Source organism: Pleurodeles waltl, chromosome 6 (assembly GCF_031143425.1).
Source record: "Pleurodeles waltl isolate 20211129_DDA chromosome 6, aPleWal1.hap1.20221129, whole genome shotgun sequence".
In the NCBI taxonomy this organism is placed as follows: domain Eukaryota; kingdom Metazoa; phylum Chordata; class Amphibia; order Caudata; family Salamandridae; genus Pleurodeles; species Pleurodeles waltl.
The window spans coordinates 408407507-408435319 of NC_090445.1; the positions used below are offsets into that span (position 1 = coordinate 408407507).

Genomic DNA, 27813 nt, shown 5'->3' on the forward strand with positions numbered 1-27813 from the left:
TGCTGGATTCGAGGGACCTCGCTCGTCGTGCTGAGAGGAGACCAAAGGGACCAGTAATGCAGCTTTTTGGTGCCTGCGGTTGCAGGGGGACGATTCCGTCGACCCACGGGAGATTTCTTCGGAGCTTCGAGTGCAGAGAGGAGGCAGACTACCCCCACAGCATGCACCACCAGGAAAACAGTCGAGAAGGCGGCAGGATCAGCGTTACAGAGTTGCAGTAGTCGTCTTAGCTACTATGTTGCAGTTTTGCAGGCTTCCAGCGCGGTCAGCAGTCGATTCCTTGGCAGAAGGTGAAGAGAGAGATGCAGAGGAACTCGGATGAGCTCTTGCATTCGTTATCTAAGGAATCCCAAGAGACAGAGACCCTAAATAGCCAGAAAAGAGGGTTTGGCTACCTAGGAGAGAGGATAGGCTAGCAACACCTGAAGGAGCCTATCACAAGGAGTCTCTGACGTCACCTGGTGGCACTGGCCACTCAGAGCAGTCCAGTGTGCCAGCAGCACCTCTGTTTCCAAGATGGCAGAGGTCTGGAGCACACTGGAGGAGCTCTGGGCACCTCCCAGGGGAGGTACAGGTCAGGGGAGTGGTCACTCCCCTTTCCTTTGTCCAGTTTCGCGCCAGAGCAGGGCTAAGGGGTCCCTGAACCGGTGTAGACTGGCTTATGCAGAAATGGGCACCAAATGTGCCCATGAAAGCATTTCCAGAGGCTGGGGGAGGCTACTCCTCCCCTGCCTTCACACCATTTTCCAAAGGGAGAGGGTGTAACACCCTCTCTCAGAGGAAGTCCTTTGTTCTGCCATCCTGGGCCAGGCCTGGCTGGACCCCAGAAGGGCAGATGCCTGTCTGAGGGGTTGGCAGCAGCAGCAGCTGCAGTGAAACCCCGGGAAAGGCAGTTTGGCAGTACCAGGGTCTGTGCTACAGACCACTGGGATCATGGGATTGTGCCAACTATGCCAGGATGGTATAGAGGGGGCAATTCCATGATCATAGACATGTTACATGGCCATATTCGGAGTTACCATTGTGAAGCTACATATAGGTAGTGACCTATATGTAGTGCACGCGTGTAATGGTGTCCCCGCACTCACAAAGTCCGGGGAATTGGCCCTGAACAATGTGGGGGCACCTTGGCTAGTGCCAGGGTGCCCTCACACTAATTAACTTTGCACCTAACCTTTACCAGGTAAAGGTTAGACATATAGGTGACTTATAAGTTACTTAAGCGCAGTGTAAAATGGCTGTGAAATAACGTGGACGTTATTTCACTCAGGCTGCAGTGGCAGGCCTGTGTAAGAATTGTCAGAGCTCCCTATGGGTGGCAAAAGAAATGCTGCAGCCCATAGGGATCTCCTGGAACCCCAATACCCTGGGTACCTCAGTACCATATACTAGGGAATTATAAGGGTGTTCCAGTAAGCCAATGTAAATTGGTAAAATTGGTCACTAGCCTGTTAGTGACAATTTGAAAGAAATGAGAGAGCATAACCACTGAGGTTCTGGTTAGCAGAGCCTCAGTGAGACAGTTAGGCATCACACAGGGAACACATACCTATAGGTCACAAACTTATGAGCACTGGGGTCCTGACTAGCAGGGTCCCAGTGACACATAACAAACATACTGAAACCATAGGGTTTTCACTATGAGCACTGGGCCCTGGCTGGCAGGATCCCAGTGAGACAGTGAAAACACCCTGACATACACTCACAAACAGGCCTAAAGTGGGGGTAACAAGGCTAGAAAGAGGCTACTTTCTCACAATGTCATCCATCTGAAAAGGTTAAACCCTTCTATAGCTATGTCGATGGTAATTCATTATGGTAGATTTCCCTTGGACATGTAAGTGTTGACACATTTCAACCTCATCTGCTTCCTTGGTGTCCTCAGGACAGGGGCTGGTGGTGTTTTCATCTGTTAGGTGTAAAATGGCACTAACCTAGGGGTTGCCAAAATCACAGGGGGCTTGAGAATGAAAGCCTCCAGCCAGGCCAAACCACTGAAGTGTGGGAGACGTGGCATGAGCAAATTACGACCGTTGCCTCCTGAAACTTGATGAAAGCACCCAGGAAGTAAGAAGTGGGAGGCCTCTAAGGACTGAAGTAATAAATGTCCCCCGGTTCCCTGGCACAGGACACAGGTAAGGATATAGAAATTATGCTTCTCCTTGAGAGGAGTCAATCAGGGGAGTTGCACCATTAAGTTAATCACCATTGTTTTGCACTGGGCGCTACGGGTAGGGGGGAGAAAGGTATTGTGAGATGGAGGCTTGTGTTGCATGCTAAAGTATTGTAAGCACATAGAAATGGGTCATAGGTAAGGTATATGTTGAAAGGGGTGCAGATGCTGCCTAAGTTAGTTCAGTCCTACAATGGTGGATACTCACCTTTAGTAGAGTGCACCCTCAAGCCAACTGACAAATTAAGAAAGGCCCCTAACCATGACCTCTGCGAAATTGCCCTGGTTAATATAGGTGTCCTTATCTGAGACAAGTGACCACAGTGTGAACTGGATATCATACACTTGAACATCAGAGTGGGCCATTAACAGTGGCTGACTTCCAGGAGTGTGTTGTACGCTTAATTGGTACTCCATACAGCCAAGCCTATCCCTGGCTAGAACTGGATGCATTGGAGTGTGACACGGGCATCCACAACAGTAGAAGGAAGACTTACTGGTGGGCCCTAATGTTAAGCTTTCCATGGAGCGCAGGAGGAGACACCATAGATAATGAAAATGTCACTTACCCAGTGTACATCTGTTCGTGGCATCAGTCGCAGTAGATTCGCATGTTCTGCAATAGCTCGCCATCTGGTGTTGGGCCGGAGTGTTACAAGTTGTTTTTCTTCGAAGAAGTCTTTCGAGTCACGGGACCGAGTGACTCCTCCTTTTGTCTCCATTGCGCTTGGGCGTCGACTCCATCTTCGATTGTTTTTCCCCGCAGAGGGTGAGGTAGGAGTTGAATTGTAGTAATAGTGCCCATGCAATGGAGTGACTAAGTATGCACCTATTTAAGGTTGAGATGATACATATATAAATAATTGAAGGTAACTTCCAAACTGCTACAGGCTCCCGGGGAGGCGGGTGGGCACATGCGAATCTACTGCGACTGATGCCACGAACAGATGTACACTGGGTAAGTGACATTTTCAGTTCGATGGCATCTGTCGCTGTAGATACGCATGTTCTGCATAGATTAGTAAGCAGTTATTTCCCGAAAAGCGGTGGATCAGCCTGTAGGAGTGGAAGTAGTCTGAAATAATGTCCTTAATACGGCTTGACCTACTGTGGCTTGTTGTGCGGATAACACGTCTACACAGTAGTGCTTGGTGAATGTGTGAGGCGTAGACCATGTGGCTGCCTTACATATTTCTTGCATTGGGATGTTTCCTAGAAAGGCCATGGTAGCACCTTTCTTTCTGGTTGAGTGTGCCCTTGGTGTAATGGGCAGCTGTCGTTTAGCTTTAAGGTAGCAGATTTGGATGCATTTAACTATCCATCTGGCTATACCTTGTTTTGAAATTGGGTTTCCTGCGTGAGGTTTTTGAAAGGCAATAAAGAGTTGTATAGTGTTTCTGATGTTTTTTGTTCTGTCAATGTAATACATCAATGCTCTTTTGACATCTAATGTATGTAGTGCCCTTTCAGCTACGGTATCTGGCTGTGGAAAGAACACTGGAAGTTCCACTGTTTGATTTAGATGGAACGGTGAAATAACCTTTGGCAAAAATTTAGGATTGGTCCTTAGGACGACTTTATTTTTGTGTAGTTGTATAAAAGGTTCCTGTATTGTAAACGCCTGAATCTCGCTTACTCTTCTTAGGGAAGTAATGGCGATGAGAAATGCCACCTTCCAGGTTAGGAACTGTATTTCGCAGGAGTGCATGGGTTCAAAAGGTGGACCCATAAGTCTAGTTAGGACAACATTTAGGTTCCATGAAGGAACAGGTAGTGTTCTTGGTGGTATAATTCTCCTAAGGCCCTCCATGAATGCTTTAATGACTGGTATCTTATATAGGGAAGTTGAATAGGTAGTCTGCAGGTATGCAGATATTGCTGCAAGGTGAATCTTAATGGAAGAGAAAGCTAGGTTAGATTTTTGTAAGTGATGCAAGTAACCCACTACATGTTCTGGAGTTGTGTGTAATGGTTGTATTTGATTAATATGGCAGTAGCAAACAAACCTCTTCCATTTACTTGCATAGCAGTGCCTGGTGGATGGCCTTCTGGCTTGTTTTATGACTTCCATACATTCTTGGGTAAGTTGTAAGTGCCCGAATTCTAGGATTTCAGGAGCCAGATTGCTAGATTCAGCGATGCTGGATCTGGGTGTCTGATCTTTTGGTTGTGCTGTGTCAACAGATCTGGCCTGTTGGGCAATTTGATGCAGGGTACCACTGATAGGTCTAGCAGCGTTGTGTACCAGGGTTGCCTTGCCCAAGTTGGTGCTATCAATATGAGTTTGAGTTTGCTTTGACTGAGTTTGTTTACCAGGTAAGGAAGGAGAGGGAGAGGAGGAAAAGCGTAAGCAAATATCCCTGACCAGTTCATCCATAGGGCATTGCCTTGGGATTGTTTGTGTGGGTATCTGGATGCGAAGTTTTGGCATTTTGCGTTCTCCCTTGTCGCAAACAAGTCTATCTGAGGTGTTCCCCAGAGTTTGAAATAAGTGTTCAGAATTTGGGGGTGAATTTCCCATTCGTGGACCTGTTGGTGATCTCGAGAGAGATTGTCTGCGAGTTGATTTTGGATCCCTGGTATAAACTGTGCAATTAGGCGAATTTGGTTGTGAATTGCCCAATGCCAAATTTTCTGTGCTAGCATGCTTAACTGCGTGGAGTGCGTCCCTCCCTGCTTGTTTAGATAATACATTGTTGTCATGTTGTCTGTTTTGACGAGAATGTATTTGTGAACTATTATTGGTTGGAAAGCTTTTAGTGCTTGAAAAACTGCTAGAAGTTCTAGGTGATTGATATGCAGTTTTGTTTGATGTACGTTCCATTGTCCTTGTATGCTGTGTTGATCGAGGTGTGCTCCCCACCCTGTCATGGAAGCATCTGTTGTTATTACGTATTGTGGCACTGGGTCTTGGAAAGGCCGCCCCTTGTTTAAATTTATGTTGTTCCACCACAGAAGCGAGAGGTAAGTTTGGCGGTCTATTAACACCAGATCTAGAAGGTGACCCTGTGCTTGAGACCACTGTGATGCTAGGCATTGTTGTAAGGGCCTCATGTGCAGTCTTGCGTTTGGGACAATGGCTATGCATGATGACATCATGCCTAGGAGTTGTAATACCATCTTTGCCTGTATCTTTTGTGTTGGATACATGCGTTGTATGATGGTGTTGAAATTTAGAATTCTTTGTGGACTTGGAGTGGCTACTCCCTTTGATGTGTCTATTATGGCTCCTAGGTATTGTTGTACCTTGCGCGGCACAATGTTGGATTTTGTAAAGTTGACGGTGAACCCGAGTTTGAAGAGGGTTTGTATGATCTGATTTGAGCACTGTATGAACGAATGGGCCTTGATTAGCCAGTCGTCCAAATATGGGAACACATGTATTTGCTGCCTTCTTATGTGTGCAGCGACTACCGCTAGACATTTGGTAAAGACTCTTGGTGCGGTTGTTAATCCGAAAGGCAGTACCTTGAATTGGTAATGTATTCCTTTGAATACAAACCTTAGGTATTTCCTGTGCGATGGGTGTATTGGTATATGGAAATAAGCATCCTTGAGGTCTAAAGTTGCCATGTAGTCGTGTAGTTTTAGCAATGGCAATACTTCTTGTAGTGTGACCATGTGGAAGTGGTCTGATTTGATGAAAGTGTTCACTACTCTGAGGTCTAGGATTGGTCTCAGCGTTTTGTCCTTCTTTGGTATCAGAAAGTACAGTGAGTAAACTCCTGTGTTTATTTGTGTGTTTGGCACTAATTCGATTGCATTCTTTTGCAATAGTGCCTGCATTTCTATCTCCAGGAGATTGGAATGGTGTGTTGTTAAATTTTGTGCTTTTGGTGGTATGTTTGGAGGGAATTGTAGAAATGAAATTCTATGCAATAACCATGTTGGATAATTGCTAGAACCCAAGTGTCTGTAGTGATTTCCTCCCATGCTTTGTAATAATGACCTATTCTTCCCCCCACTGGTGTTGTGTGGAGGGGGTGAGTGACATGTGAGTCATTGTTTAGTAGTAGGGGTTTTGGGGCTTTGAAATCTCCCTCTATTTCTAGGGAATTGCCCTCCTCTATATTGTCCCTGAAAACCTCCTCTATACTGTCCCTGGTAACTGGACGGTGTTGCTTGTGAGGTGCTGGCTTGTGTGCTTTGACCCCGAAACCCCCCTCGAAAGGGCGTTTTACGGAATGTGCTGTAATTCCCTCTGCTCTGCGGGGAGTAGAGTGCGCCCATGGCTTTGGCAGTGTCCGTATCTTTTTTGAGTTTCTCAATCGCTGTGTCCACTTCTGGACCGAACAGTTCTTTTTCATTAAAAGGCATATTGAGAACTGCTTGTTGAATCTCTGGTTTAAATCCAGACGTTCGGAGCCATGCATGCCTTCTGATAGTTACAGATGTATTAATTGTCCGTGCAGCTGTATCTGCAGCGTCCATGGAGGAACGTATCTGGTTGTTGGAGATGGTCTGTCCCTCCTCAACCACTTGTTTTGCCCTATTTTGGAAGTCTTTGGGCAGATGTTCAATGAGATGTTGCATCTCGTCCCAGTGGGCTCTGTCATAGCGCGCAAGTAGTGCCTGGGAGTTCGCGATGCGCCACTGGTTTGCAGCTTGTGCTGCGACTCTTTTACCAGCTGCATCGAACTTGCGGCTTTCTTTATCTGGGGGTGGTGCATCTCCAGATGTGTGAGAGTTGGCCCTTTTCCTAGCTGCTCCTACAACAACAGAGTCTGGTGGCAGCTGTGTAGTGATGAAAACCGGGTCCGTAGGAGGCGGCTTATACTTTTTTTCCACCCTTGGTGTGATTGCCCTACTTTTGACCGGCTCCTTAAATATGTCTTTTGCGTGCCGGAGCATACCAGGGAGCATAGGCAGGCTTTGGTATGAGCTGTGGGTGGAGGAGAGTGTGTTGAACAAGAAATCATCCTCGACCTGTTCTGAGTGGAGGCTTACGTTGTGAAATTGTGCTGCTCTAGCCACCACCTGAGAGTACGCGGTGCTGTCTTCTGGTGGAGATGGCTTTGTAGGGTATGCCTCCGGGCTGTTATCTGACACTGGGGCGTCGTATAGGTCCCATGCGTCCTGATCTTGGTCACCCTGGCTCATGGTGGTGTGAGCTGGGGAGTGTGATGGAGTTTGTGCTGGTGAAACGTTAATCACGGGCGGAGGAGAGGGTGGTGGTGTAACTCTTTTCACCACTTTTGGTTGTGGTGCTTGTTCCGTCTGGAACTCCAACCTTCTCTTTCTCCTAATGGGGGGAAGGGTGCTTATTTTTCCTGTCCCCTGCTGAATGAAGATACGCTTTTGCGTATGGTCCACATCAGTTGCTTGTAGCTCTTCCTCAAACCTATGCTTTTGCATTTGGGAGGTTAGCGAGTGCTCTTCTGTATAAGAGCCTGAAGCTGGGTCGCTTGCAGTTTGTTTCGGCATCGAAACTTTGTCTGCGTGTTTTTTCGGCTCCGAGGTGACTTTTTTCCTTTTCGGGGCCGAAACCTCTCGGCGTCGATCTGTTTCGGTGCCGCTGTCTCGGCGTCGAGCCGTGTCCACACCGGCATCTCGGTGTCGAGGCTTGTCTCCAGCACTTTCTCGGTCCCGAGAAGGCTGCGTGCCGGTGTCTCGACCGGAGTCGGACGATCTCGGCACTGTTTGGGCCTTTTTCGGTGCCGACGGTCGGTCACCGAATTTATGGGTCGAGCCATGGCCTGGTGGCAGTGGCGTCCCCTGGGCCTTGTAAATGTTTCTTTGTGTGGTTTTCGACGTCTTACTCACGGTTTGTGTATCGTCGAATCCTTCGGAGTCTGAGTCTTGGATCGAGAAGGTACCTTCTTCTTCCTGTTCCTCGAACTCCCGTTGGGCTGTCGGTGCGGACGCCATTTGAAGTCTTCTGGCTCGACGGTCTCGGAGTGTTTTTCGGGACCGGAACGCACGACAGGCCTCGCAGGTGTCTTCGCTGTGCTCAGGTGACAGGCACAGGTTGCAGACCAAGTGTTGGTCTGTGTAGGGGTATTTATTGTGGCATTTGGGGCAGAAACGGAACGGGGTCCGTTCCATCGGCGTTCTTCAGCACGCGGTCGGGCCGACCAGGCCCCGACGGAGGATCGAAAAAACTACCCCGAAGGGCACCGGAGCTCTTCGATCTTCGATGCGGTGTGGAATCTAAGTACGCCGATCCCGAACGCAACAATACCGACGAAAATCTTCCGAAATTAGCTAATTTTCCGTTCCGAAACTCGGAGCGACAGGAACACGTCCGAACCCGATGGCGGAAAAAAAACAATCGAAGATGGAGTCGACGCCCATGCGCAATGGAGACAAAAGGAGGAGTCACTCGGTCCCGTGACTCGAAAGACTTCTTCGAAGAAAAACAACTTGTAACACTCCGGCCCAACACCAGATGGCGAGCTATTGCAGAACATGCGTATCTACAGCGACAGATGCCATCGAACATTCCTTTACAAACAAGGCTCCTACATGGTCAGGGAGACACACTTGGAAATGTCCTCACCAGTGATTGCCCATCACTCCTGCCCAGAAGATTTGGTGAACCTCCAGGCTGACTTTGAAAAGACTCATCAAAAAAATGGCATAATTATGAGCCAAGATAAACAAGACCTCAAGAATGCCAATAAAGATCTTTACTCCATGAATTACACTCTGGAAGCCACAGAATCCAGGCTTGACTCCATGGTCTCAGCAGGGAAACTCAGTCACACAATGGTGCCATCCAGGAAAGTTCAGCAAATGTGGGAGAAACACTAGGATCTTGATAATAGGTCCAGGAGGCAGAACAAACACATTTGCAACTTGAAAGAAGAGTATGAGGGCAATAAATCTTTGCCTGCCTCAGAAAGGTAGTTCCAGCAGAGCCTACAAGAATCCATGCAGAGTTCAATTGGAATCTTAATGGCTCATATGGTGGCAAGGTGCCCCTAAGGAAGCAGGGGCATGACCCAGAGATGTAGTGACAAAGATGAATTATCTTAGACAAAAAAAGCCCTTGTAGCACAAACAAGTAAGAGACTTGCCTATTCGAAGGTAGCAAAGTTGTGCAATACAAGACCTTCTAGTGACCACACTATAGTAGAGGCGTGGCACGTTCAACTGCTCACATACTGACTAACCTACAAATCTACTATAGATGACTAGCCCCCCCTCCTCCTGCAGGTCTGCAGTTAACATGGAAAGGGACACCCCGACTGATCTGGGACAAAGGGTTGCAACTCCTTAGACAAAGCAACTCGGTGCAGGGCAACACACCAAAAACACCAGATGGAGGCAGGGCACGGGATCATAGTAGATGAAGTCCACCATCATCAGTGTCATCAAAACCACAGCAAGGCAGGTCAGTGAAGAAAAATCCACTACTCAGAGCCTCTGAGAAAAAGGTCATGACCATATGCAGCTCCAAAAGCCACAGCTTCCTATGAATCTGGCCTTTCTGAACATTTCAAAAATTGCATAACAGGCTGATAGCATGAACACTGCTGATGAGATCTAGAATACTAGAATGATGATCTCAGGCTCCAGGTAGGGCACACAGTTGGCCGAAGGTACTCATTCATTTCTTTGCCTATTAGTTCAACTCACACCGAGCATCATGAGAAGAGGCAGATGATATTTGTGAGATAAGGTTCCCTCTGCCTCTTGCTTAGTTGGTTCTGTCACTTGCTGTGCATATTGTTTCTATTCTGAGAGCCCAGTTGGCCACTAACGGTTGGAAATCATTTATTAACTGAAGGGAAATCTGATCCAGACGGTCCCCATAAGGGAAAAGAAGAGCATAAAGAGAAGGGGTTGATAAGTGGGAAGAGAGAGGGTAGCAAAGCCCCTCAAGCTGTTGTGTTCAAGTTAGTATCTCTGAATGTAAAGGGGCTCAATGCACAACCACAGAAAATCTGGTGCTGTATCATCCAATAAGCTATACTGAAAAACAAGGGAAACCCTATGATCACTGAGGTCCTGGGCTATCAATTAAAGAATAGAGAACAATGGTCCCCAATGCTAACAAAATGTCATGAAAATCAATGTCATTATTTTTATGTTTAAATAATCATATTTACACATTTTCATCCAACAACAAATCATAAAGTACGCTGAGGTGCAAAAGCGTGTGTGCTCAGTGATCAGAAAAGTGATACACTCGTCATATAAATAGTTGTGTATCACAAAGCTTACTTAACAGACATCCCAGGGAATAAGTTAAGACACAAATTACGCTTGTTTTTGCTAAGTAGTCAACAATGTTCTGATTTCTATTGATGACAAGATGATGACTCCTAAAATATATATATATATATATATATATATATATATATATATATATGGAAAATGTCACTTAACCAGTGTACATCTGTTCATGGCATGAGACGCACGAACAGATGTACACTGGGTAAGTGACATTTTCCGTTCAGTGGCATGTGTAGCTGCCGGATACACATGCTGTGCATTGACTACTAAGCAGTTATCTCCCAAAAAAGCAGTAGTTTAGCCTGTAGGAGTTGAAGTTGTCTGAAATAATGTTCTTAATACAGCCTGTCCTACTGTGGCTTGTTGTGTTGCTAGCACGTCTACACAGTAATGCTTAGTAAATGTATGAGGCGTAGACCAGGTGGCTGCCTTACAAATTTCTGTCATTGGTATATTCCCAAGAAAAGCCATTGTGGCACCTTTCTTTCTAGAGGAGCGTGCTCTTGGTGTAATAGGTAATTCTCTTTTTGCTTTAATGTAGCAAGTTTGAATACATTTAACTATCCTTCTGGCAATGCCTTGTTTGGATATAAGGTTACCTGCATGAAGTTTTTGGAAAGCTACAAACAACTGTTTTGTTTTACAAAATTGTTTCGTTCTGTCAATGTAATACATTAGTGTTCTTTTTATGTCTAATGTATGCAAGGCCCTTTCAGCTACTGAGTCTGGTTGTGGAAAGAAGACTGGGAGTTCCACAGTTTGGTTTAGATGGAGTGGTGATATGACCTTTGGTAAGAATTTTGGATTTGTACGGAGAACCACCTTATGTTTATGTATTTGTATAAAGGGTTCTTGAATAGTAAATGCTTATATTTCACTCACTCTTCTAAGTGATGTGATAGCTATTAGAAAGGCTACTTTCCAAGTCAGATATTGAATTTGACAAGAATGCATGGGTTCGAATGGTGGGCCCATGAGTCGTGTTAATACAATATTAAGGTTCCACAAAGGTACTGGTGGTGTCCTTGGTGGTATGATTCTTTTTAGTCCTTCTATAAATGCTTTAATGACTGGGATTCTAAAAAGTGATGTTGTATGTGTAATTTGCAGATAGGCAGATATTGCAGCGAGATGGATCTTAATGGAAGAGAATGCTAGATTAGACTGTTGTAAGTGTAACAAATAGCTTACAATGTCTTTTGTGGAGGCATGTAGTGGTTGAATTTGATTAGTGTGGCATTAGCAAACTAATCTCTTCCATTTGTTTGCGTAACAATGCCTTGTTGTAGGTATTCTCGCTTGTTTAATGACCTCCATACACTCTTGTGTAAGATTTAAATGTCCGAATTCTAAGACTTCAAGAGCCAGATTGCTAGACTGAGCGATGCTGGATTCGGGTGTCTGATCTGTTGTTTGTGTTGTGTTAACAGATCTGGTCTGTTTGGTAGTTTGATGTGGGGTACTACTGATAAGTCCAACAGTGTCGTGTACCACGGTTGGCGAGCCCAGGATGGTGCTATGGGTATTAGTTTGAGTTTGTTTTGACTTAGTTTGTTGACCAGATAAGGAATGAGTGGGAGAGGGGGAAAAGCGTAAAATATCCCTGACCAGCTGATCCATAGAGCATTGCCCTTGGACTGAGGGTGTGGGTACCTGGACACGAAGTTTTGGCATTTTGCATTTTCTTTTGTTGCGGATAGGTCTATGTTTGGTGTTCCCCAGCGGTGGAAGTGATCCTGTAGGATCTGAGGATGTATTTCCCATTCGTGAGTTTGCTGGTGATCTCGACTGAGATTGTTGGCTAACTGATTCTGAATGCCTGGGTGTGTATTGTGCTATCAGGCGAATGTGGTTGTGAATTGCCCAATGCTAAATCTTTTGTGCTAAGAGACACAGTTGTGACGAGTGTGTCCCCCATGGTTTGTTGAGATAGTACTTTGTTGTCATGTTGTCTGTTTTGACAAGAATGTGTTTGTGGGCTACTAGTGGTTGAAACGCTTTTAATGCTAGAAAAACCGCTAGCAGTTCAAAGTGATTTATGTGAAGTTGTTTTTGTTGATTGCCCCATTGACCCTGTATGCTGGGATTGTTGAGGTGTGCTCCCCACCCAATCATGGAAGCATCTGTTGTGATAACAGCTTGAGGCACTGGGTCTTGGAATGGCCGCCCTTTGTTTACATTTATAGGGTTCCCCCATTGAAGCAAGGAGTGTGTTTGGCGGTCTATCAACACTAGATCTTGAAGTTGACCCTGTGCTTGTTTCCATTGTTTTGCTAGGCACTGTTGTAAGGGCCGCATGTGTAGTCTTGCATTTGGGACAATGGCTATGCATGAGGACATCATGCCTAGTAGTTTCATTACAAACCTTACAGTGTAGTGTTGGTTTGGTTGTATGCTTGATCTTACATTTTGGAACGATTGTACACTTTGTGGACTTGGAGTGGCAATTGCCCTTTGTGAGTTGAGTGTTGCTCCCAAGTATTGTTGTATTTGGGATGGTTGCAGATGTGATTTTTGGTAATTTATAGAGAACCCCAGTTAGTGTAGAGTTTCTATGACGTATTGCGTGTGAAGAAGACACTGTTGTTGAGTGTTGGTTTTTATTAGCCAGTCGTCTAAATATGGGAATACGTGCATGTGTTGTCTCCTTATGTGAGCGGCTACTACTGCTAGGCATTTTGTGAATACTCTTGGGGCCGTTGTCATCCCGAACGGTAACACTTTGAATTGAAAGTGTATGCCGTGCATTACAAACCTTAAGTATTTTCTGTGAGAAGGATGGATGGGTATGTGGAAATACGCATCCTTCAGATCCAATGTTGTCATGTATTCCTCCTTTTTTAATAAGGGAACTACGTCTTGAAGTGTTACAATGTGGAAGTGGTCTGATTTGATGAAGAGATTCAGTGTTCTGAGATCTAAGATAGGTCTTAACGTTTTGTCCTTTTTTGGAATCAGGAAATATAGTGAGTAGACGCCTGTTCCTTTTTGATGATTGGGTACAAGCTCTATTGCTTGTTTTTGTAGTAGTGCTTGGACCTCTATTTGTAATAGGTTTAAGTGTTGTTGGGACAGTCTGTGCGTTTTGGGTGGCACATCTGGAGGGAATGCTGTGAATTCTATGCAATAACCATGTTGGATAATTGATAGGACCCATGCGTCTATGGTAATATGTGTCCAGTCATGGTAGTATGTGGTTAGCCTCCCCCCCACTGGTGACAAGTGTTGAGGAGTTGTGACACTGAAGTCACTGCTTGGTCTGGCTTGGTTTGGTTGGTTGGAATTTCCCCCTTCCTTTTAGGAATTGTCCTCTATAGGAACCACAAAACCCTCCCCTTTGGTATTGTGATTGATAGGTGGGTCTGGTTTGAGAGGCGGAAGGCTCAGATGTTTGTTGCCGAAACCCTCCTCTGAACTGTGGTTTTCTAAAGGTGCCTCTGACTTGTGGGGAATAGAGCACGCCCATGGCTTTGGCAGTGTCCGTGTCTTTTTTCAATGGCTGTATCGACTTCCGGTCCAAAAACTGTTGTTGATTAAACAGCATATTTAACACCGCTTGTTGAATCTCTGGCTTGAATCCAGAACTTGCTGTGTTGACAGTCCGTGCTGCCGAGTCGAGTGCGGACCTTATCTGGTTGTTAGATATGGCCTGTCCTTCCTCCACTACTTGCTGGGCATGTTTTTGATGTTCCTTGGGCAAGTGCTGTATAATGTCTTGCATCTCGTCCCAGTGTGCCCTGTCGTAGCATGCAAGTAGGGCTTGTGAATTCGCAATTTGCCATTGATTGGCTGCTTGTGATGCCACTCGCTTGCCTGCAGCGTTGAATTTTCTACTTTCTTTGTCAGGTGGTGGAGCCTCTCCTGACGATTGAGAGTTTGCTCTTTTCCTTGCCGCCCCTATAACCACTGAGTCTGGTGTGAGTTGCTGTGTTATGAACACAGAATCTGTTGGGGGAGGTTTGTACTTTTTTTCAACTCTAGGCGTGATAGCTCTTCCCTTTAAAGGCTCCTGGAAGACCTGTTGCGCGTGCTTGAGCATGCCCGGGAGAATCGGCAGACTCTTGATAGGAAGAGTGGGTGGATGCCAGAGTGTTAAAAAGGAAGCCATCCTCCAATGGCTCTGTGTGCATTGCTACGTTGTGGAACGTAGCTGCCCTTGATAGTACCTGCGTATATGCAGTACTGTCTTCTCGTGGGGACGGCTTTGTTGGATAACATTCTGGACTGTTATCCGATACTGGTGCATCATATAAGTCCCATGCATCAGCATCATCCTGTGTTATCCCAGTAAGTGTGGGTGACTGCATTATAGGTGTTCCCATTGGTGACAGTTGTGGTGAGTGCGGTGGGGACGGTTGTGGTGAGACCATTGGTGGTGGGGATTTGTCTCTAACCACTTTTGCCTTAGGTTGCATTTCTGTCTCCTGAAATGCAAGCTTCCTTTTTGATTTGAGTGGAGGTAAAGTTTGTATTTTGCCAGTCTCTTTTTGGATATGTAACCTCCTTTGTGTATGGTCAGGTTCTTCCATACCCAACTCTTGCTCGAATCGATGTCTTTCCTTGAGTTGGCTGGAAAGTCCATGCTCTTCTGTATAAGAGCTTCTTTTCGGCTCCGAAGCCGCTTTTTTCGGTACTGAAGTTTCTGCAATAAAAGTCTTTTTCGGTTCCGAGGAGATTTTTTGGGTTTTAGTCGATTCGATCACTCGGTGTCGAGATCGTTCGGTGCCCGATTCTCGACCAGAGTAGGAAGTCTTCAGCAACTATTTGGCCTTTTCGGTGCCCATATTTGGTCACCTTCCTTTCGGTGGGTTGAGCCATGGCCTGCTGGCGGTGGCGTCCCCATGGCCGTAAGTGTTTTTGTATGAACCTGACTTTGGGACGGGGCAGGTTTACTCACGGTTCGTTGCACCGTCGAGGGTCGTTCACTTTCGGATTCATCCGAGTCCATCTCTTGGATGGAGATACTTTCCTCCTCTTGGACGTCGAGCTGTTCTTTCGGTTTCGATGCCATTTGCAGTCTTCTTGCGCGTCGATCCCACAAGGTCTTTTTCGATCAGAACACTCGGCAAGCTTCACAGGTATCCTCTCTGTGTTCAGGTGACAAACACAGGTTACAGACCCGGTGCTGGTCTGTATAAGGATACTTTGCGTGGCACTTAGGACAGAAACGGAAGGGGGTCCGGTCCATTAGTCTGGGACGACGGGTGTGGTCGGGCCAATCAGGCCTTGGTGAAGAGTGGAAGCCCCGAAGTGCCGCCGAAGCGGTCTTGATGTCAGTTCCGATACACTAACACTAACTCGGTACCAAGCGATGACAATACCGTTGAATTTGATACTTTAGCTAACTTTCCCGATTCGAAATACGGAGCGAAGAGGAACACGTCCGAACCCGATGGCAGAAAGAAAACAATCTAAGATGGAGTCGACGCCCATGCGCAATGGAACCGAAAGGGAGGAATCACTCGGTCCCGTGACTCGAAAAGACTTCTTCGAAGAAAAACAACTTGTAACACTCCGAGCCCAACACTAGATGGCAGGATAATGCACAGCATGTGTATCTGCAGCTACACATGCCACCGAACATATATATATATATATATATATATATATATATATATATATATATATATATGAGCCTGAGAAGATGCAATATGTAATTGGGAAGGGGAAACAGAGTTGAGGGACAACATAGAAACAAGCATTTGCAATGCAATAGGTCTTGCATTTGCTTGAGTTAGAGTCATTGGTGCTGTAAATACATAACTGGACTTTTCTTGCCACATAAATTGGTCAAACCTGCCACATAATTTGGTCCACTCTGCCACATAATTTCAGTGTCCTCGCATATAACTAAAGCACTTCCATTTACCTTCCTCCTCTATCTGCAGCCAAAAATGAAAATATTGCCATTTAGCATCCTAATTTAAATCTGCCATGCTAATGAGAATAGAATACCACTTTCACCTCCCCACCATCAGAGTTGCTGTCTGACTAACACAAACTTTGGGGGAGGCTAGGACAAGAAATATAAAAACAGGAAGTGTGACGAGGCTGACGTGTAATAGGGAGGTAGTGGTACTGTAGTTGTTAAAATTTTGAAGCTGCTAAGGCTAGCTGTACTAAGCTAGAAGATTTAAAGGCTGTGCCTGGTTTGCATGCTGCTACACAATCCTCTGATGAGCTATGATGTTGTCTGTACCGCTTGTCAAGCATGGGTTGTATCACTTCTCTCAGTGTCAGTAAATGCAACGACGACTGTGTTGGCAGAGTGATTCCTGTAGTCCCACCACAGTTCATGTGAGAAAGGGCCAAATATTTTATTTGCAGTGACCACGGTCACCTCACAATTCCCCCAAAAATGTGAAATGTGCTTTAATGAGGTAGAAGTGTTGCTACAGTGTGAATGCCCAGGGAAATCTTGGACATTTGATCACCTAGTCAAAACGCCCCTACACAGCTTTGGCAGTTCAACCAAGGGGGCAAATTAGCCACAATGGATGCAGTATATAGACTGGTCATAACACGCCTGTTTCTCTCAGACCATCATTGACAGTGGATATGTTTGATTAAAATTGAAGCAAAGTACTGAGTTTACAGGTACAGGCATGGAAAAAATAACTATGCAGTTAATTGAAGATGTCTGCCCATGCAAGTAACACCAACTGAATGCCCACAGGGGGTTTCAAATTTATACTGCAAAAACACGATTTAAGCAGTAACATTTTGCATCTATAAACTACATAAACAAGGGAAGCATTTGCTTAATAAGCTCCCTTCGCCTAAAGGTTTAGAGACAAACAGCAGGCCACCCTTTACAATAATTTATCTACATTTACAGTATAAATTTTGCTCTGATGGTCTGAACATATTTGTGTGAGCGGATTCCAAGATTTTCCTTTTGAACTGGGATCAAGAATCTTTAGATAGCAAGCACTCCTCCTCAAACCTTTTTTTCTTTGTATCTACTCACTGCTTTGTCCAGGTTTTTTTGTAGAGTTCTTGTAAGTAACACAGCAGATAGGGCCTAAATGTATTTAAAATCTTACACTACTTTAACATATTTTATTAGCACATCAATGAAAGGCTACTTTCTGTAATTACGGACTTTCTCCTGCGTAGCCACACTGCGGTCATCGTGTGCCCTTTGACAGCATGCACAGAAACCGCAGCTCTTAATGTGCTTAGGACAATCTTAACAACTAGCTTTAATTCTATGTCTCCGGAGTACGCATGTCACAAATATGTAAATATAATTTGACAAAATGAAAGCAGAGTTCTCCACAAACCTAATGATTAAAGAAATCTCTGCGTGCACAATTCATTTGAAAGATTTTAGAGGGCGGTTAAAAGGCACACAAGGCAGCTTCTCCACTTCACATTTCTATTGGGGAGCATTGACAATCTTACTCCATGGAATATTAGACATTAATCTGAAAATAAAAGCTTGCAACAGCTTAATCCAGCCAAGAGCAGGTGACCTACGAACAAGGTCATGTATTAGTAAATAAAAAAATAAAAAATAAAAAACACTGAACAATGGCGTAAGTTCAACAAAAGTAATCCTTCAATTTACAACTGTCGAGGGGCGGTCCTTCTGTCCACAGCATGTGTAGAGGTACAAGGCGCCTCCTCAACAATCTGAAGCAAAGCTTTAAAATTATAAACATGTTCATTTTTGTGAGACAAAGAATTTCATGTGTACAGATAACTGCTGAAAAGTATAATACAAGAACCGGAGGTATAGCTCAGAAATAGGAAACCTGGGCAACAAAACTGCCTTAATGCAGTATTACATTTTAAGTTGCGAGTAGCCTGGGGTACATTTTTCGGGATTTCGACAAACTGAAAGCAGCTTGATTGTGGATGGAGGTTTAAGTAATTTTTGTGAATGCAGGAGAAAGGGATACATGGATCTCAATTACAAGCTCTTAGTTGTTGTAGAGTCATTTACTGCACACAACAAATAACTATACAGTGGGTATCTTTGTTTACCTGCTGCAATGGAGTTGTTGGAAAGTGGGTTATTGGTAGTGGTAAGTACAAACCTACCACTGGTAATAAGATCACTAACCAAATGTAGGTTTAGTAAAGGGCTCCAAAAATTAGTCCTTTGCTCAACCCTTGGTAGCTGTAACCAAGACGGCAGGCCTAACTTAGGAGACAAGAATGTAAAGCATTCAAAAACACCAATACAGTAAATAAGTGAGACACAACACACAATAAAAATACCACACCAATTTATAAAAATACATTTATATAAGTAAATAGACACCAAAACGACAAAAATCCAATGTAGGGAACCAGCGATATTAATTGTTAAAGAATAAACACATTCTAGTGCTTAGAAATACAAAGCGCCAACTTTACCAAATGTCTCCAAACTTCAGGAGGTGTTTCCTGAAGTGCTCCTTGCAGATACAAAAGGTCCAAAACACAAATCCAAAAGTCTGAAATCTCCTGGTTGGTCCTTGGAAAGTTGGACAACAATTCCCACAATTCATCTGGCCAAATCATTAAAATTCCACTGGATGCACCCCAGGCTGGGGGTTCTTGCTGAAGATGATGCAGGTGAAGCTCTGTTAGCCTGCAGCTGCAGGGAGTTCACTCCTGGGTCCTTCTTGAAGCAAGGCACCGTCCCCCAAGGCTGCAGAACCAGATTGTGTAACAGACGCATGTCACTCAAAAATGCAGGCCAAGGGTGCAAATCCAGATTTCAGCAGGGCAGTCCTTCTTCCTCTTGTAGTTTCAGGCAGCAGATCGGAGAGGCTATGCACCTCTCACATATTTATCCCCAGCACCTGGGCATCAGGAGGGGGGATGCACCCCTGACCAATAGAATGCAGGGTGACATCCAGATGCATGACCACGTCCTCAAAAGTGTGGCATATTCCTGTCCCAGAAAGCACCATTCTTCCAAAATCCATCATGGCTGAAATTTCAGCTGAGCAGTTAGAGCTGACTAAACCAACCCCCATTATGGTTCATTTCCATAGCTCTCCCCCTCCTCCTTCCTTAAGCCTGGTATCTGGCTGAGGGGTACAGCAGGTGATCTGGCATTCTCTGCATGTCCTGCTCTCCTTTGAGGCTTGATGTTTTATTAACCCCTCCCCCTGCTCTGGGGGAGGTGTAACCTAATCAGTTGGATTACAAAATATACACATCAGAAAGCAGTCTGTCATGCAAAGATTGTAAAATATACTTAGATATGTAGATGTATGCTTTATTAGTATATATATACACACATATATATATATATATATATATATATATATAAAGCATACATCTACATATCTAAGTATATTTTATAAAGCATACATCTACATATCTAAGTATATTTTACAATCTTTGCATGACAGACTGCTTTCTGATTCTATTTCCATACATGATACATTATTATTATATGATGAATAAGATATCTATAAAAAAATATACTAACAGATATTAACACACTCAAGGATTTTTTGGTACTTTTATGTTTATTTTGTATCAAGTTCCTCCACTGACAAATTGATTGTAGATATTTTCAATGCTTCCCGCTGTGTATATTTTGTAATCCAACTGATTAGGTGACTTACAATAAATTACTATATGAAGATAATATTTTCACAACACTGTTAGCAATGGATACTGGGATATACTTAATTATAAACTATGTCAGATTGATATCTTCGCATGCAAGTGCCTCGCTCAGGAAATCCCTGTTCCAAAATGGCCACTTCATGTGAAGGGTGATGTTTTAGTATACCTCAAGATGGCCATTTGGGGATTTCTTGCGTTAGATATAACAAACTTTCTCTCCTAAGTAACCTGGCAATATGGTTGGTTCCTAATGAATATAGTATCAATATCAGATAATGGGGAATCTCCAATATAGATCAGGATATTTTCATTGATTTAAAGTATTTTGATATCTATAAGCATATAGTCGACCTTTTTAAGATGGCGCCTGTAATCAATATGCCGTTTTGTGTACACGTTTCGTGGCACAACGTACCGTATTTTCAATACTTAAATATTTAATTTTTTACAACAACGTAGGGACATCCAGTTTGGCCCTTACAAGGGCTAAGCTTCTCCTTTCTTTTTTATAATGCATTTCGGCACATTTATTGGATGCCGATTCACAGTACAAAGATGGCGGTCGTATTAGAAACGCCGCTTTGGACTCTTGTCCGTCACAAAAATAGTGTGTCCTTTTTCCATTTCTATTTCCCATAAAAGGATGAAGTTTGGGAACACTCAGTCGCTTGATGCCGGTATCAAAGGAGTATGGGTCCGTCAGGATTCCTTTGAACGAGACACTGAGGTAATTAAACAACTAGGGATATAATGATACTTCCAACATATATGCTAACGTGTCCGAATGTAATCTTTTTGGATACTCAAAATACTACGGGGGTAGCCTATTAGGCTCACTACCCGATTTGGATTACATACCGATATTCTCCTTATTTGATTTGCTACAGATGCCTTGTATTTTGGATACATGAACAATACCTGGTATACATTAATTACCTTGTGACTTTAGACGCCTATACAAGATTTGATTTCCCCAATGGAGGCTAACTCGTACAGGTTGGTTGCACTTTGGGATTGGGAAATATGTAGAAATTTGAATTCACTCATTCAATCTGAGATACTTATTGCTCTTTGTCTTACAGACTTCTCATGACTTTAAAAGAAATTGCGGATTCGTATTTTGAGTAAAAAAGGTACATATCACAATATACTTTGTCAGTGTACAAACCTGATTATCTGGATACATATTAAAACCACAGATTATTTTTGATTTTTCGATTTTTGTTGTATTATCTTTAATTCTTCCTTTCTGGTCCTGACCACCGCTAACTTGGATGGGGACACTTAGTTTAATGGTTCTGTTGTATCACTCCTATTTCTTCTCTGGGTTTGAACACTGCTAACATCAATTAGGGACACTCAGCATGATGGTTTTGTTTGTCTTAAATTTACACACAATTTGGCGACTGTCGTGGTATGTGGTCTGTTTTATCACTTAAATAATTCTAATTATTGGAATGACACTTATATTGTCACTCATGTGCCGATATATTGTGTTTTTTAATGTTTTGGTTGTTATTCTGTTGGACTTTAGTGTAAATATATTTTGTAATAAATGTTTGTATTATTTATTGTCATTGTCAGCCTTGATAAAGTCCCTCACAGGACGAAACACGTGTCGGCTGAACTTGGTTGAACTTTGCAAGCAATTTCACAGTTGGATGGAAAAAAATCTTTCCGCATCAAGTTATCAGAGTGGCTGAATTCTGTTTACACAATTGATTGATTTCGCTTTCATAAATATGACTGCTTAGGGATAAATTCTTTTGCTTTTGAGTCAATTGTGTAATTTGTTAAACTTTCTTAATACGGAGTGTGCCATTAAGTCATTTGTTAAATTATTCTAGTTTTGTTGTGTTTTTTGTAAATTTGTTACAATTTGTGCTGTGTACATTAAATTTGATAATTAAATACCGTTTTTATTTTAATCTGCCACATACCACATTTAATTATATTATGCACTTTAGTTTATTTTCATATGATAGTTTAGGGATTTATGAATACAGTACCATTGATAGCCCATGTAATACATATATGTGTGCTCCATTCTTATCTTCTTTGCCAGTAGTGGTTGCCGCATCAGTCTAGGAGGATTCTGTGAAAGTATATCTTGTTGGTACAAATTCTCTTGTTCCGATATACATACATGACAACAGGTATGTTTAGAGTGTACTGAGCACCAATACAATACCTCGTACTATAGGAAAGTGCGGCCATAAAAAGGCTTCTGTTGTCAACAAGTTCTTCTAAGGCAACCACTACTGGCACAGTTTCTTCTGTGCCAGTAGTGGTTGCCACCTCATTGTAGGAGTGCCCCCTGCTGCTACTTCTGTGCCCCCCCCATCCATGTGGCGGCTCACCTGTTACATAGTGCCATGCGACCCAGTAGTGTGTCCAATGCCTGCCACAAACCCCCTCAACGCCCAGTACTTGTGTTCCCCAAACAACTTCAGGCAGTCGCTCCTGCTGCCCAATCTTGCCACGGCCTCTTCAGGGGTTGCTACTCCAACTGGCACATCTCCTCCGAAATGTGGGCGGGATCATTGATGCATGGTGGTAGTTCTCTTGTTGGTTGCAGAGAGAACACGGAGATTTGCACTGTGGTGAGGCTGAAATGAGGTTGTACTGAACTGAAAACAACTGTTACTGAACTTGGGTAAGCTACACCTAACACTTAATTTGTGATGCACAAACACTAACTTTGAGGGTATCTGTCTAGGCTTAGGAAAGGTGGTCATCCAGGAAAAGAGAGAGGGTGGCCGGTATCCCAAAACACAGTCACGTAAGTGTCAGTGTGTTTTGTTGTACTTGCTAATATTACCACTGAGGTATTCCAAGTCTGTGTGTATTAAAGTACTTTTCTAAGTAATGCACTGAGGTGGACAATCACTCAGTGCACTGCTAAGTGGCAGTTGATTATTTAGCTTGAGTATCTCTTGAGAAGCTTACTTCCCTGAGAAGCCTGCGACTGCTCATCATTGCAACCTTTTGCCCCACATTTTGTGGTTAGCTCAGCAGCAACCATATGCTTCTGGGTTACATAAAGTTCTAAGAAGCACTTTTGACCAAGTAAAGATTATCATTTTATTTTCTTTACTTTACTGCTCCAAGTGGAATGGAATAACAATATCATATCAGTGTTATTCTGCAAGTGCATGCATCAAAGGTAATGCATATGTCCTGATGCATGAGCATACATAAACGATGGAGCCGATGATAGCGTCATGGAGTGGACAAGCATGTTCCTATCATCGCAATTTTTTGTGTGTTTTTTCCGGGCCCATTCGCATCAGCAAAAATCATAGGCAAAGCCAATAAGTCAAAAAGGGTGGGACTTCTTCGGTTTACCAATTCTTGTTATGGGAAGTTTTACATTTGCTTTCTTTTAATAGGAAGAGTAATGGAGCAGCAATGTAATTTTTTAATCTATATTGATAAAACTATTGCCTCTAACTGAGCATTGACAGAGTCAGAGAGATTTATTTTTGTGTGCTGTGGAAGTGTTCATGCAACCACATATGTGCTGAGATAGTGTACAGTTTATGAATTTAATGAAAAGATCACATGAGAGGGAATTAGCTCATCCCAAAGGTTTTTTTATGTAGTCTGCGGTGCACTTACTAGGCTTTAGGTGCTCTTCTCTGTGAAAGAAACCAAAATTCAGGGCAGGCCTAAATTACAACAAGAACGTTCCAAGTGTCCATAATACCCAAGACACAAATAGTACATACATACCACCAAACTCTTTACTGTGTCCCTTCCAGTTTCGTTTAGCACAGCACCGATCTTTTACCTTCCCCTCTGCCTCATATTCAATCCCTTCCATGCAGCAGTGTTAGTGTGATCCATCACTTACTCAATCTCCATGTTGAGCAGTTCCACCAGAGCACTGAAAGTGCCGGCCTCGAGCAGCAGGAAGATGTTGTATCTCATCCAAGACTGGACATCTGCCTCAGAGCTGCAATCCCCGAATGTGCCTGTAAGTGAGGTTATATACACTGTCAGGTAGCATCCAAGAAACTCACAGAAGGTGCTCCTAGGAAATACATTCAAGCAAGAATACTGAGAGAACAGTCTAGCCAGGGTGATCAAATGCACAGTTCTTTTAAAGTGAGTTTTCCCACAGTAATCATGCACAGAACTAAATATGTATGGTCTCAGAAAGTGATGTAAGTACCATCATTATGTAAGACATCATCATCGCACAGTAACTGCTCCTGATAAGGCAATTGCTACAGAGTGAACGTGCCCAGTGGGCCACTGTAGCATGTAATAGCCTTCAGGGGACAATACAGTATACAAGCATTTGCAATGCAATGGGTCTCACGTTTGCTCAAGTTAGAGCTAATAGCGTTGTAAATTTCTAACTGGACTTTTCTTGCCACAAATTGAAAATTAAAAGTAAAATAGTTGACATATGCGAGCCGATTCAAAGTACCATGGCTGCCATGAGCACAAAGGAGCGATACAAAAAGAAAAAGAAGTTCGGTCGTAGTCAAACATATCGGCAATCGTGCAATTATCCATGTAACATGGCTAGTCTTCAAGACGGTAACAAAACTGCCCCAAGAAGGGTCAAAAGTAAAGCATTTACCAATGATAACAAAGGATCTTTGAAAGGCAAGCCCAGGAACGAGGGAGTGTGATGGGAGCGCCGCGGTGGGTGTGGTTAAAAGCCCACAATACTTACAACAGGTCAAAGTGCTTGCGTGCTCAACCTAATAATATCATACAATGGGGAGAAGGCAGCAGTTGAGAACACTCAATGAAGAGGCAGGGTTGCCATTACTCATCGCCCCTGGTGCAGAAAGCAAACAGTCTGAAAAAATGAGTTTTGCAGATTCCTGTTTCACAAGCATGGCACTGAACAACGCTTGAAGGTCACTTGTCGGTCATTTCTTTGAGCAGTGTCATTCTGCTTTGAGACTGGTGGATGCAGACAGGGATGTACAGAAAATGGCAAGTGTTCAGTGATGGAGTTCACCCCTCTGGGGTCATGAGACATGAATATGGGAGTGGGAAAGTGGTGGATGGTTAACCTTCTTCTTTACTACCCAAAGGCTCTCCATGGTGCAGAGCACTGACAGTAAGCTGGACTGGTGGCGTTAATGGGGATAGGACATGGGGTACTGGACAGAAAGGAGCATGGAAGAAGAGAGTAATTCAGGCTTGCATGCAGCAGAGAGGTGTAGCGAAGTAGCAGTAAGTTGGAGATGCTTAGGATACAGCAAGTTATTGAAGGTACCGGGAATTAAGGATGAACTAATGAACTACCTTCATGCTTAGGGAGAGGAAGGATGGACAGCTAGAGAACGATCTTCTTTCTTCTATTAAATGGAAAGCGGTTGGAATGATATAAAAGCTGGCAGGCACAGCCAGAAGGAGTCATTCCCTTTAATGGATTTGGGCTGTGAACACGTTTTTTTATTTACATTTATTTGCAAATAAGATGGGAGTGTGACCAGAGGGGGTGGGGTTTCAGAGGAAATTACGATTAAATTAAAAGGGTAAGGGGTACTTGAGGAGTGCAACCAAACAGAGACCGGAACAGATTAATTTGAAGCACCCAAATCAAGGGTAAAGAATAACCAATAATCAAAAAGTCTGTGATATTGACTGGGCCATGCCATGCGGACCTGGGAAAATAAACCTTTATTTCCAAGACAACTGTGCAACAGACTATAACATGACCTAATGTTTTAATTTGTCAATCAGAGTGGTGAGTAACAGAGACTAAGGGTAAATACTAGTACACATGAGAGTGAAGGTAAGAGGGAGAGGAGTAGCACTGGCGTACATGAGTGGTAAATAGGGTGGGAGCAATGATGCATACAAGAGCAACTGGGGAGATATCAGGACATGAGCACTGGTGCATTAGCACCATACCCGGGCATTCAGGTGATAAAACTGAGCAACTGGAAATCTCACAAAATAACTACAGTAGTGCTATATAATATCTATGCATGCCCCAATCTTGAGGAGAAGCAGCAACTTCACTCTAAATTGATACCGGCATTAACAGAGTTAAGATTCACAAACCAACATGCGAGGTGATCCTGACTGGGGACTTCAATGCCAACCTATTTTATCACGTAGACGACGATTAAAACATATCTGGAATACCCTAACAGTACTATTCAGCAAGTAAACACCGCAATGTCAAAGGCGAGCGACTAGCCACCTCCCTGGAGCACCTTGGATTAAGAATAATTAATGGTAGGTCGCAGGACGACGTTCACCCAAATTACACCTATTTTGGTCCAAAAGCACGTTCGTACTTAGACTTTACTGCCCTATCACTCATGGTAATGTCCTTGTTATGTAAATTCGAGATCGTCTTCACCAAATTAAGTGATCACGCTCTTCAGAAAATAACTCTTAACCTAAATCCCCCGAAGCATTCCAAAGCACCAGCCGACAACAGCCTTCTTCCATAAATCAATTTAAAAAGTGTGAAGTGGACTAGTGACACGATAGCTGGTTTGTCGACCTGGGTGAAGAGCTTGCTAGAGCAAACAAGTACATCAGTATCCAGCCATAAGGATCACTGGAAAGGCTTTCTTGGGATTGTGCAGCTGAAGGCCCCTCGTGTAACACATCGGCAAACTGGCTGAGGCAATACAACTTTGTCAAAAAAAGCTCAAATGCTAAAGAGCTCAAATGCTAAAGAGCTCAAAAAGGCAATTAACAGGTCGAAGAAAGTAACCGTCCAAGTAACAACATGGGAGTCAATAAAACAACTTAGAAAGCAATATAAAAATAGATTTGGGAGGAACAGAAGCTCAGAAAGGAGTCATTTTCATCAAAGCTTATCTATAGCTCCAAGAAAGCAAATACCAGCCTGTTTTGGGAAACGGTAAATGCTTTAGTACGCCCCCCATGCTATCAAATAGCTCAAACGTTTCAGAAGAATCATGGGTTATGCATCTGAATAGCGCTTTTTCCGATGACCTTGCCTCAGGGGCCCTAAGGCCATTAAAGTATCAAAACCTTGCAAACAAGGCAAGTCAACCGAGCCCTAATTTGTCTAATCAACCGCTCAGCAGAAAAAACGAAGCATTAACATTTCATGCAAGTGACAGTCCACAAGAAATATGCTCCAGTGCAACGTATTATCTGAAAGAACTAGAACAGATCATCAAAGAAGGGCGGTCTGATGGAGCCCTATACCCAAATGGCATGCCAGAGGCCATTTTCAAAATTGACCCTCAGTATGGGCAAGTGTTCTGTCACCTTTATTCAGAGAAGTAGTAGGGTCTATTCAAACGAGCCGGAGAGAATCAATAATACATTCAATTTATAAAGGCGGTGACCGATCATCTCCAGCTAACTACAGAATTATTGCACTAATAGATGTCAAAGCCAAGTATTACGACTCATTTATTTGACAAGAACTAACGCAGCTGTCATCCACTAATAAGTTGGTGCCAGTCAATCAAACTGGATTTAAAAGGGGCTTCGGCACAAGTACCAATATTCTTGCACTTACAATGCTGGCCGACAAATACAAGCAACAGAGGAAGAAACTGTATCTGTGTTTTGTCCTCTTTAAAGCGGCATTTGACCGAGTTGATCGAGGGATCTTATGGCACAAGATAAAATAAATTAATGTTCCCGCTACTCTTCTACAAGCCATCAAAAACCTTTACTCAAACACATGGATCCAGTTCAAATTAGACGACAGTTACAGGCAATCAAGGAAAATTCCTACCAAAAAGGGGCTGAAACAAGGGTGTGTGCTGGCTCCTCTTCTCTTTAATCAGTTTCTAGCTGACCTATCCACCGAGCTAGATGGTATAAACTCACACTCACCATGATTGGGGCCATTGAAGTTATCCCACCTTGCCTATAATGATGATGATGTATTGCTGAGTCACACC

At 43.6% G+C, this 27813-nt stretch overlaps 1 protein-coding gene across 2 annotated transcripts in view; it reads right to left on the reverse strand.

Annotated features, from left to right (window-relative positions):
- STRIP1 (striatin interacting protein 1) overlaps positions 1–27813 on the reverse strand; it is a 263231-nt gene that overhangs the window by 202523 nt on the left and 32895 nt on the right. For both annotated transcript variants that reach the window (XM_069238339.1, XM_069238338.1), the window contains exon 5: positions 23790–23910. In XM_069238339.1, coding sequence (XP_069094440.1) covers positions 23790–23910 — 121 coding nt within the window. The remainder of the gene's footprint in view (positions 1–23789; positions 23911–27813) is intronic.